The sequence below is a fragment of the Cibotium barometz genome, chromosome 60 (assembly GCF_041138505.1).
Source record: "Cibotium barometz isolate CiBa-2024 chromosome 60, ASM4113850v1, whole genome shotgun sequence".
Lineage (NCBI taxonomy): Eukaryota > Viridiplantae > Streptophyta > Polypodiopsida > Cyatheales > Cibotiaceae > Cibotium > Cibotium barometz.
The window spans coordinates 10,234,002-10,246,425 of NC_141105.1; the positions used below are offsets into that span (position 1 = coordinate 10,234,002).

The 12,424-nt window shown below is 41.0% G+C and overlaps 1 protein-coding gene across 2 annotated transcripts; it reads left to right on the top strand.

The window, feature by feature from the left end:
- The first annotated feature begins 7,555 nt into the window (after window positions 1-7,555).
- On the top strand, window positions 7,556-12,099 carry LOC147604959 (heat shock protein 81-1-like). Of its 2 annotated transcripts, XR_015265237.1 has the most exons (5): window positions 7,556-7,892; window positions 8,049-8,190; window positions 9,175-9,461; window positions 9,670-11,852; window positions 11,940-12,099. XR_015265237.1 is itself a non-coding variant. In XM_086794123.1 (4 exons), exons 1-4 carry the CDS (start codon window positions 7,755-7,757, stop codon window positions 11,245-11,247), a joined length of 2,145 nt encoding a protein of 714 aa, XP_086650249.1. In that variant the 5' UTR covers window positions 7,556-7,754; the 3' UTR covers window positions 11,248-12,099. The 2 variants fall into 2 exon arrangements, 1 of the variants encoding a protein (XP_086650249.1); XM_086794123.1 differs by having other exon boundaries at window positions 9,670-12,099.
- Window positions 12,100-12,424: the final 325 nt, after the last annotated feature.

Below are 12,424 nucleotides of genomic sequence, written 5' to 3' on the forward strand. Positions count from 1 at the left end.
ATAATATTTGGTGTGCATATTCACGATTTTATCTGGTGTGCATTAATCTGTAGCCCGCTTTCAATGGGTAGAAAATTAATCAAGCAACTTATGGAGAAATTCAATAGAATATAAAAACCGAGAGAAAGAATTATGGCGTGGAAGGAAAGAAAACAAGAAGCACTTTATTAAAAGGGATTTTTACAACCATGAACGTCAGATGTTGCACGAGAAAGTGCTATCGTCCCACCAATACAGATAGCTAAAAACAACAAACCAACCTTCATCATACATTTTATGTAAGTAGTAAACCTTAAGCACACTACATGAAGCACGCCTCTTCCTCTTTAAGGCCACCATATTTACAAACACTTGGTGATAGCGGCACAAAGTCATCACCATTAACGATGCCTTTTTTGAACTTCTCAGTTTTTTCCCACAGAAAGATATGATTGACTAAAGTCTTGTTGGGTATTAGCAGTTTCATCATCATCATCAATGATGATAGGATTGCTATGAGTACTCGACTGTGCATCATGTTCATTGGAATCATCATGGGCTGCATTTTCATTTCTCTCAGCATCATCTTCATTGATCCTAGAGTGGCCATAACCTTGCACTAGGAGTATCCATGAAGAAGATTTCATCTATGTCTATGCATTATGTAAGTTGAGGGAGCTTCATCACTTTCCAGATTGTAGGAGACCTTCTTCTACTCATCCTGTTTCCCATCTTTAGTATTATCCAGGATGCAGTTGGATAATATTTACTAGTGCGGAGAATTCTTAGAAGCGTGCTTTGGAGTGAGGCACCAAGCTTTAGCATTGTAGTTATCCATGAAAACATAAGCCCTTTCGAAAAGATTAACAAGTGACAAACAAACCTTGTTCTTTAAATCAGTCTTTCCATAAAGAGAGTAAAGATGATGCCCTCTTGTTATCTCTTTAGCAGTGGAGATGTTATGTGAGAAGAACTTGAAATGTGGTTTGTGCAGTCTTTCATGCAATAGCCAAGCAGCCCTTCAAATGTATGCATTCTTATTTGACGCAAACCTCTACACATAACTATACAACCTTCCGGTTTGAAGAAGTCCCAACCCAAGTACCTTGTGATAATCTTACCAATGCTTATGAGCGACGGGGCCATGAGAGTGACCACCATCTGGAAGTGTAAATGATTGAGAGTGCCTCCTTGCTCCAGTGTGTAAACAAACCCTTCAAGCACTCCATTCTCACGAACTCTTTGAGTAGTTCCTAGCAAATAGAGATTGATGTCCGCATTTCCAATGGCAATAGTGAACGAACACTTTAAACAGTCTGGTCCTCTTCTTTGTTGGAAAGAGAGGTGTCTTGTGCATAGATGGCTCTGACTCGGTGTGCTTATCATTTGCCTACAGACATGGATATGTTGCAGGCTGTTTACCTTTGACAGCAAGCTCTGAGGACCCTGGCATGAGGAAGGTCATGAGTGAAGTAAGCGAACAAATGACTGACAAAAGCACCGCAAGAATCATACATGAAGAACATGAATCAAAGAACTTTGAAGGGACAGATGCGTATTAGCTCAGCGTGCTTTTTGCTTCATTGCACAAAGGCTACAAACTGTATACGAGCCTTTCGGAGGTGTAACAATTTAAGAACAAACTTGATCACATTGACTCCTAGGTACAATGGATATGGAAGGTTCATCTTCGTCTCACAAAGCAAGGAGGAAGAAGAGGGACAACGATGTCCTTGATGATGACAAAGCAACAAGGAAGAACATGGATGGCGGTCCACTTTCATGAGGTTGCTAATGTCAAGAGGTTTCCTTCTAGGAGGCATGACAACAATAACAAACCAAGAATTAATGACATTAAATAAGCAATATTGCTCGTTAAATAAGCGAGACATAGTCCAAAATAGGAAAGATACAATAAAGTGTGACGAACAACATCACATACACCAATCATACATAGACATGCATGGCATTGTAGAACATGCCATGTGAAGAAATGATACGAACCAAAAAAAAGAAGAAAACAACACAGTATGGCAGAGAGAGATATATACCAATCACACGAGGACATGCATGCACATGTAGAACCTGCCAAGGATATGAATGTTGTAGAAGCCAAAAAAGGATGCCAGTGTAGTGACAACGACCACCTTGAAGACGACGTAGGCAAAACAACTCCATAAACACATAGCTGAAGGTTTTGCAGAAGGAGTCCAAAAGGATGGTGGCGCGAAGAATCTTAGTCGATCAAAGAGGAAACAAAGATGACAAGGCCACAGGCGGGTGAACAAGTAAATCATGTTGACGAACACGGACAACTGTCGAGGAGCCGAGAAACGAGCATAGCGGAGGATAGATGGACCATCGATCGACGAGCATAGCGTCGACCACGCAGCGGACACGTGAAGAGGAACATGCATGTGCACAACAATGAGAAGAAGATGACAAGGCCAGATATGGTGAAGAATCGACGAGCACAGACAATTGCCAAAGAGACCATAGGCGAGCAGAGCCCACGGTCCATCGCCCATGTAAAAGAGACGTAAAGGTCCATGGAAAGATAGGATATGAAGAATAAGACACGTGTCCAAGAAACCACCCAAAAAATCGAGAAGAGCAAAATTAATTAAAAGCCACCCGAAAAATGCTTAAAGAGACGTGAGTATTATTTACTAACTGCTTTCTTACGTGGGTCACAGTGGCACACATGGACCAACCCAGTGTCCCTTGTGGGCCATCGCATTGGTTCTTGACGTGGGACATGTGGGCGCTTGCAAGCCACCGCGCTAGTTCTAGACGTGGGACACATGGTGCTTCGCAAGCTCATGGTGGCTCATAGACTAGCCTAGATCGACCACTGCACTAGTTCTTGATGCTTATGTGGAGCAGAGCTATCTCGAGCTATTCCCATGTGGGCCACATGTGACGCTTCGCACGCTCACAGTGATACACATGGACCAGCCTAGTTGCTCATGTGGACCACCACATTGGTTCCTAACACGGGCTCATGGTGGCTCACAAACTAGCCCTAGATCGACCATCGCGCTGCTTCTTGATGCTCAACTGAAGACACGTGGAGCTATTATTCTTTACACCACCCAAAGAAAAGGAGAAGAGCAAAATTAATTAAAAGACACTTAACATAGCTCATTATTCTTTACATCACCCCAAAAAAATGAGGAGCAAAATTAATTAAAAACCCCCTGAAAAACATTTTGGGTGCTTATAGGATCGAATATGTATATGATAATAAACAAATCTATCTATTAAATATTAACGAGACACCAATTTTTGCCAACATGGCAACATGGAGGAGACATTCTGCAAAAATGAAAAATTTGTCAAGCTGCTGCCACCTGGATCCATAATGGTAGCACCTTCTTGAACTCTAGCACTTCAGTTCCTTCTTGAACGGCACAAACAATTGTAGGGTATCTCAAACCTTATGATTCCTCAGAAGTGAAACAACACAAAGGGTGGTTCTAGAGAATGCGGGTTTGACCTCTTCCAAATCTCACCACCTTTGAGGCCGGCTCATGACAAGGAGGACGAGACGTGCTGTTGAGAATGAAGGCTGGTGGAAGCTGTGAGACGATAGCATAAGAGACTAGCGGAAGTTGGAGAGGAGGTTGTTGGAGGTTGCGATAGCGTGGGAGACTGGTGGAAGTTGGAGAGGAGGTTGGCAGAGGGTGTGGAGGAGGCTGGCGGAAGATGGGGAGGATGGAGGATCGTACCCTAGGAGTGCCCTGGAAGGCATAAAGGCTGGCGGAAGATGGGGAGGATGGAGGATCGTACCCTAGGAGTGCCCTGGAAGGCATAAAGGCCTCAAGAGGATTCATTGTGTGTGACCCGCATATAATAGAGAGAGAGAGTGAGGTTGAACTTCTGCAATACTCTGAGAGAGAGAGAGAGAGAGAGAGAGAGAGAGAGAGAGAGAGAGAGAGAGAGAGAGAGAGAGAGAGAGAGATCGTCGATAATTATGCTCTCTTTCTCTCTCTTTCTGTTTAGTTCTCTCTCTCTCTCATTCTCTCTATCCATCTAGGCTTTTATGAATCAAAATATAGCTCAAATTATTGTTCTATGGATGTGTTGTGGATACATAGATGGAGGAGGAGAAGACCTTGCAGTAGACATAAGATGGGCAGCTTGAGGCAGAATGTGTATCAAAATAAATCAATATCTATTTTATCAAATCGTTTCATGGAATAAGCAGATGTACCAGAGCAAGCCTCGATATGTTTTGATGCTGAGAGAGAAAGAGAGAGAAGATGGAAATATCTGACTCCATAGAGATTTAAATAATTTTTTTTTAAAAATCTCTATGGAAACAAATGCTTGAAATCACTTGCTATCTAGGAGGTATTTTTTTCCCCTCCTTAGGAACCATTTAGGAGCCATCAATATGCACCTAAAATCATTTTATGGTTTTCGATATATTAAATTCTTGTGAGGTGAACATAGCGCAATTAATATGGTAAGGTCATCGTGTGTTCGTCATGGACAGGTGTCTTCCAGCATGGTGGACGCACATCTTTCAACATGAGGTTGTTTTTTTATTTTTGCATCATTTTATTTTGCATGCTCCAACACGTGTTTGCGTTAATTTTGCATGGCTATCGATGCACTCGTCCATTGTGCCCGCTCCTTCTTTGCTTTGCTTTGTGGTTGCTTCGTGCTGTTGATCATGGGCAGATAGCACCTCATGCTCCAAACGCTTCACTCTGCCCTCTGATCTATACGTCCATAGCTGCATGGTGGCAGATGCTCCGTGATGTGTATGATTGTGGATGGCATCTCGTGATCATCAGTTTGTTGTCTTTCGATCTATTGCTTCATGTTGTTGGTCATGGCATATGGCACCTCGTGCTTCGATCTCGTGATCTTGTTGGTTCTCTCATATGCACCCACAACGGCCAACTGGGCTATCGAAGACACGTGTGCGTCAATATTGTTACTTCTTTATTAATTTATTAATGATATCACCCATTTAATAGCTTGCATGCAAAGACACTTGTCCATGCATGCTTGTTTATGTCTTTGCTCGTGTTTTGCCTGCATGGACATTTCCATCCCTGCGAATGGACTTTGCTTGAGGTTGACACGATCCTTTTGCAATGCAACCAGCTTCATTTTGGAATGGGATGTTGCCTATGTGGGCATGCTCGATGTTTTCGATTTGTTCTATGTTCATTGGTTGGTGTTTGTTGCTTTGAAGGCATGTCAGTCATCATCACTCATGGTTCCTTCTGGAAGCGCATGGGTGCATATTCGGCTTTTGCAAATCTTCTGTCTCGCGATCCTGTGTTGTGGACATTTATGGCAAGTTATGGTTCGCTACACTATTTAATCATGGTCTATCTTCTATTCTTCGTGTATTCGCCTGTCTGCTTTTTGTCTTTCATGTTCTTAGCAATCTTCAGCGTCTGCCTATGGACATTTATGGCAAGTTATGGTTCGCTACACTATTTAGTCATGGTCTGTCTTCTATTCTTCGTGTATTCGCCTGTCTGCTTTTTGTCTTTCATGTTCTCAGCAATCTTCAGCGTCTGCCTATGGCTCCCAGGAGAAAACTTATGGATGATATCACCAACATGATGCGAGTAGACCGCCATGGTTTCTCTTTGTGTGTTGTGGATGTTAATCGCTCTGCTTCTGATATCATAGGAACCCAAGTAAATTCAGGGCAGCCTACAACATCCACTATTCTGAGAGCTGAAGTACATTCTCTGTGTAAGCGCGTTTTGACTCCTCTGGAAGGTCAATCTGCCCTTCGAAATCTCCACTGTGTGAAACAGAGAGCACGATCATTCGGTTTCTTAGACTGTAGAAGTATTTTCGATTTTGCTAGTTGTTGTTTCTGTCATGCACGATCGGCATGCAACCATGCCTTCTTCTGCACTTTATATTTGTCTTCTGCAAACTACTTCTCCACACTCTATTTTGTGTGGTGTAAAAAAAAAGTCCGCATTCAAGTACTCCTTCACAAATAGTCGAATATTAATGTTGTTGGCTTGCATGTTTTACTTATACATTGCAGGGTCTGCAGGTGAGGACATAAAAGGGAAGAAGCCCATGACGAACGAGAAGAACTCAGAATCCGAACCATGTGTCCACAAAACACCGTGTTTTTCGGCAGAGAAGAAAACACGCCTTTTTCGAAATATCTGTAATTGTGGGCATCGGTAATGGTGACATTAAAGTCTCTTGTTGGGAACCTCTAGAGGAATTCATAAGAATGGAATGTTTGAAATGTCTTTTTGCATTAGAAAAAGGTGGCAGTCTTAATCACTTGCATTTTCAAATGGTGGTTAGTTTGATGGCTCCATCTCTTATCAGTATAGAGAAGACTATTAAGAGATATTCAGGGTGGGACTTTTTCAAACCATAGGGAGGTATTGTGATGTGTAGAGGGCTTAGACAGATCAAAATGCACACATTAGAGGGGATGGTTGGATATTGCATGAAAGATTTGCATAAACCACACTTTAAATTTTTCTCACACAATATCTCTACTGACGAGATAACATGAGGTAGACAACTGTACGCTCTATATGGGCAAGCGGACTTGAAGAACAAAGTGTGTCTCTCCCTAGAATCTTTTTGAGAGAGCCTAGTATGTCTATATGGACAATTACATAGAGAATAAAATTGGCTCTTCACTGTAGAGTATGTTGCTGAAGATGATGAGAACGGGGAAATATTACCCGTCGGCATCATGGGTCATACCCAAAACCGGTTTCGGTATGAGCAGACGAAGGTTAGCTACCATGTGGAAAGTAATGAAGCTTCCACACCTTACCCACTGCTTGGACATTAAAGAAATATTCTTCTCAGACGCACCTGTCGTGAGATATTTTAATCCAATTCATGCAGAAGCTCCCGCACAAGAAGAAGATAACGACATTGAAAATAATGATGAAGAAGAGGAACTAAATGACAATGATGGAAAAGAGGCAGGGAGTCCAGGAAATCCCATCGTCATTGATGACGATGCAGGAGACCAAACACAACAAAACTACACCAAATCATACTTGTATGTATGGGAAAGAATTGAAACTTTTTAAAAATCAATAGTGGAAGGTGATGACTTTGTTCCTCCCTCGCCGCGGAAGTTTGTAAGTATGTTGGTCTTCAAGAGGAAGATGATTGCTTCCTCTAGCTTTCCTCCTTGATTCATGTTTTCGTTCTTTTTTTTTTACAGAGTGAGTGGTTTCCTTGTGTGTTGTAAGCCTTGTTCCCTTCCTTGTTCCCTTTTGTATATGTAATAAAGCCTTTGTTCTTTCCTGATTTCAAGAAAATGAGTTCTCTCATATGAACTTCACTTTCTTAAGGTCATCTTGATATTTAAAGAGTTTATGTCTAAGGTTTGAAACCTTACAGTACGTATGGTTTTATAATCCACTAAAAAATTTATTACTATGCTTAGAGTGAAATATATATATATTGCGCGCGACCCTTTCTTGTATATTTAATTGAAACGCACATATTTTATTGTGGGGTGGTTTAGAAGGCAAATGGGTGGAAGACACGGTGTGGAGGAGAGCGTGACAAAAGCGTTGTGTTTTGGGAGTAAAGTCATGGGTGCCAGAGTCTTCCAGAGATTACACCCTAAACCCTGTTTACAAAGCAAAAAATAACTCCAGAAGCTCCTTAACAACTTAGGGCACATAATTATATAGCCAGCTTAAATCCTTCCGCTGCACTTCGACTGTTTGCAGAGCTTTGCAGTTCAGTATCACCTTACCTTACCTTAGCTTTTATTATCAACTGTTATCATCATGGCCAGCTCCATGGACACAGACACAGAGACCTTTGCCTTCCAAGCTGAGATCAACCAGCTTCTCAGCCTCATTATCAACACCTTCTACAGCAACAAAGAGATTTTCCTACGCGAGCTTATCAGCAATGCTTCCGACGTATTAAAACACTTCTTTATCAGCGATGGAAAATAATAATGCTTAATTTGATTATTTATGCTTTGCATGTACTAATACATGGACATGATTTGTTAGTATAATTTCTTCATGAGAAAGGCTTAACAATGTGGGATTGGCTGCTGACGTTGAAATCAGGCCTTGGATAAAATTCGGTTTGAAAGCTTGACGGACAAGAGCAAGCTGGAGTCACAACCGGAGCTCTTTATACGCATTATTCCTGACAAGATGAACAACACCTTGACTGTGTGGGACAGTGGGGTTGGGATGACAAAAGCAGGTATGTCATATTATGCTTCCATTCACGCTGAACAGTGTAATTAAGTCATATATCTGCTAATCATGGTTGCTTTAACCATTCTTAAGATCAACCATGGCTAGCACTGAGTGAGAGATTCGCCACTTGTACATGTGAGTGCATGCTCTACTCTGGCGGCTTAGTCCCACAAGTATGCTAGGTGTCTTCCATAAAAAGGGTATTAAAAAAAAAAAAACTCCTTTTCTATGGTTTTTAAAGTGCTTGTTATGTATGAAACTCCTTTTCTGTGGACTTTTTTTAAATTATGAAGATACCTTTTTGAATGTTTTTCATTGTGAATTAAAAAAGACCCTTTTGTAAATATGTACTTTGCTTTTAAAACCTCAAAGTACTTGTTATGTTTACATTATCATACATGCATGCATATCAACATGAGACTTGCTGGCAGCGTACGAATGTATAGGAGGGTACATTTACTTGAGAGTTTTTCTAAATGTGTTTTATAGACAATACAAACAAAAAATAAATAAATAAACTTTGTCAGATTTGGGTGCTAAAACTTGATGTGATATGGTGGTATCTTTAATATTTGATTTGTTATTATTATTATTATTATTATTATTTGAAATTGGCAGGCAATGGGGTGTGTGGTGTTGTTCTTTCTAATTCCACAAGCCAATTCAATATTTGATTTAGAATTTAAGCTTATTACTTGAGATGATTTGAAGGTAAGAGGTATTGTGATTATATGGACATTTTGGATTGATGAATTTCCATTTAAGAATTCAAATAAAACAAAAAGATGGTAAAGACTATAGTGATCAATTTTGGATTGATGAATTTCCATTTAAGAAATCAAATAAAACAAAAAGATGGTAAAGACTATAGTGATGTATTTTTAGATTTTAGTTTTTCAATATTTAAAGAGGGGTTGATATGTATTTTATCATGAGCATGATTTTAAGTATTCAAAGGAGTGATGGTGGGTGGTGGTTTTTTTGGAAGATCTTGTGAACAACTTGGGGACCATAGCTAGATCAGGCACCAAGGAGTTCATGGAGGCGCTGGCAGCAGGGGCTGATGTGAGCATGATAGGGCAGTTTGGGGTGGGCTTCTACTCGGCATACTTGGTGGCGGAGAGGGTGGTGGTATGCAGCAAGCACAACGACGACGAGCAGTACGTATGGGAATCACAAGCGGGGGGCTCCTTCACTGTCAGAAGAGCCTCGGACACGCAGGGTCAGCCCCTTGGCCGTGGGACCAAGGTCACCCTCTACCTCAAAGAAGATCAGGTTCATTTCCATCTCTAGTACATACTAATATACCTGTTATGTTAAATTTCATGACAGATGTATTAATTTCTTCATACAAAAGTAATTAATATGCCTATTACGATAAACTTAAGATAATAATCTACTTTTTCATGTTAATAATTGGATTGGAGGAATTTGGGCCATTAGTAATTCAGTTCTTTTCATCTTTTTTTGTAATCTTTGGCAGCTTGAATATTTGGAAGAGAGACGGTTGAAAGACCTGGTGAAGAAGCACTCAGAGTTCATAAGCTACCCAATCTATCTGTGGACAGAAATAACAGTGGAGAAGGAGGTGAGTGATGAGGAAGCAGAAGAAAAAGAAGAAGGGGCAACTCCTCAGGAGGAGGGGGTCAAAATAGAAGAGATCGATGAAGAGAAAGAAAGAGAGAAGAAGAAGAAGAAGAAGGTCAAAGAAGTCACCCATGAATGGAAGCTTGTCAACACACAGAAGCCCATCTGGATGAGGAAACCAGAAGAAATAACTAAAGAAGAATACACTGCCTTCTACAAAAGCTTAACAAATGATTGGGAGGATTACTTAGCCCATAAGCATTTCTCTGTTGAAGGGCAATTAGAGTTCAAATCCATCATCTTTGTGCCTAGAAGAGCACCTTTTGATCTCTTTGACACTAGAAAGAAGCTTAATAACATTAAGCTTTATGTGAGAAGAGTGTTTATCATGGATAATTGTGAAGAGCTTATACCTGAGTACTTGGGATTTATCAAAGGTGTGGTGGACTCTGAAGACCTGCCACTTAATATATCTAGAGAAATGCTGCAGCAAAACAAAATCCTTAAGGTGATTAGGAAGAATTTAGTGAAGAAATCCATTGAGCTTTTTTTTGAAATAGCTGAGAATAAAGAGGATTACGACAAGTTTTATGAAGCTTTTAGCAAGAACATCAAGCTTGGGATACATGAAGACAGCCAAAACAGGGTCAAATTGGCAGATCTTCTGAGATTTTACTCTACTAAAAGCGGCGATGAGATGACCAGCTTGAAAGATTATGTTACAAGGATGAAAGAGGGGCAGAAGGACATCTACTACATAACTGGGGAAAGCAAAAAAGCAGTGGAGAATTCACCCTTTCTAGAAAAGCTGAAGAAGAAGGGCTATGAGGTGCTTTTCATGGTGGATGCCATTGATGAGTATGCAGTGGGGCAGCTCAAGGAGTATGATGGCAAAAAGCTAGTGTCAGTGACCAAAGAGGGCCTTAAACTAGATCTCTCTGATGAGGAAAAGCAGAGGAGGGATGAAGAAAAGCAGGATTATGAAGAGCTTTGCAAGGTGATTAAGGATGTATTGGGTGATAAAGTGGAGAAAGTGGTGGTTTCTGATAGATTAGGAGAATCACCATGCTGTTTAGTGACAGGAGAGTATGGGTGGAGTGCTAATATGGAGAGAATTATGAAGGCTCAAGCATTAAGGGACACTACAATGAGTGCTTATATGTCAAGCAAGAAGACTTTGGAGATTAATCCGGATAATGCCATAATAAGGGAGATTAAGAACAGGGTTAAGGCTGATAAGAACGATAAATCAGTGCGTGATTTGGTGCATTTGCTGTATGATACTGCGCTGTTGACATCTGGGTTTTCTTTGGAGGAGCCTAATACGTTTGGAATGAGGATTCATCGAATGCTTAAGCTTGGGCTTAATATTGAGGATGGTTCGGATGATACTTCAGAGGGGGGAGAGAATATGGCTCCTGGGCTTGAAGACGAAGATGATGTCGGCACTAGCAGAATGGAAGAGGTGGACTAGCTGCTCGTCGGGACCCATCGTCTCTATGGTTAGTAGTCGCCAATCCGACGGCTGGTATAATTTGCATACATACACACACAAAAACACCCAAACCCTCCTCTCTAACCCCCCGCCCCCCCCCCTCCAAAAAAAAATAAAAAATAAAAAATAAAAAATCTCTCTCTCTCTCTCTCTCTCTCCCTCCCTCTTTCACAACACAACACACCCACACCCACACCCCATTTTTTCTCTCTTTCTCTCTCTCACACACACACACTCCATTCTCTCTCCCTCAACACACACACCCACATTCTCTCTTTCTCTCTCTCTCTCTCTCACACACACTCCATTCTCTCTCCCTCAACACACACACCCCATTCTCTCTCTCTCTCTCTCTCTCTCTCACTCCATTCTCTCTCTCTCTCTCTCTCTCTCTCTCTCTCTCACACACGCACGCGCACACACCCCCCACCCCATTCTCTCTCTCTCTCTCTCTCTCTCTCTCTTCTCTCTCTCTCTCTCACACACACACACACACACACGCACACGATATACATATTGCCTTTGACTAAGCCGTCCGCCAACGGCTTGTAGTGTCTTGTTAAAAGAATGTTGATGTTCATTAGGTCACTTGTTCATGGACACAAGAATCCCATGTACATATGCTTGAAGAATGTGTAGTGTCTTGTTAAAAGAATGTTGATGTTCATTAGGTCACGTGTTCATGGACACAAGAATCCCATGTACATATATATGCTTGAAGAATGTATAGAAGCATGCACGTTTCAATGTTAACTTAGTGTGAGGATTATCCTTTGTAGGTTTAAAATAAGCATTTCACTTCCTATGTTTTTAATACATCATGTTTGTGCCTTTTGTTTAGTGGAGCATTTTAGTTCAATATATTATGATGGTACTTCAAGTCTACGCAGGGGACGACATTAGGTCATTAATCCATTTGTCTGCAAAATCATGTCTAGCCAGTCTTGATTTCTCTCCCCAATATGAAAGCTCGAGTCGGTTTGTTGTTTTTGCCTGATTAAACATCAATCTGATGTTACTGCAAATCTTGGAGGAGGTAAAAGGCCAGCCCTCAAGGAGGACTTATTGGGCTTCAACCTTGTTAGTACTCTTGATCATAAGCTTTGTTTAGATCTAGGTTAAGAAGAATATATCTATCAGAGATGGGGCATGATCA

Coding starts and splice junctions, on each gene's coding strand:
- LOC147604959 (XM_086794123.1), top strand. CDS start 7,755: ATGGCCAGCTCCATGGACACAGACACAGAGACCTTTGCCTTCCAAGCT. Junction 8,191..9,174: donor GGTTGGGATGACAAAAGCAG/GTATGTCATATT, acceptor TTTTTTTGGAAG/ATCTTGTGAACAACTTGGGG. Junction 9,462..9,669: donor TCTACCTCAAAGAAGATCAG/GTTCATTTCCAT, acceptor AATCTTTGGCAG/CTTGAATATTTGGAAGAGAG.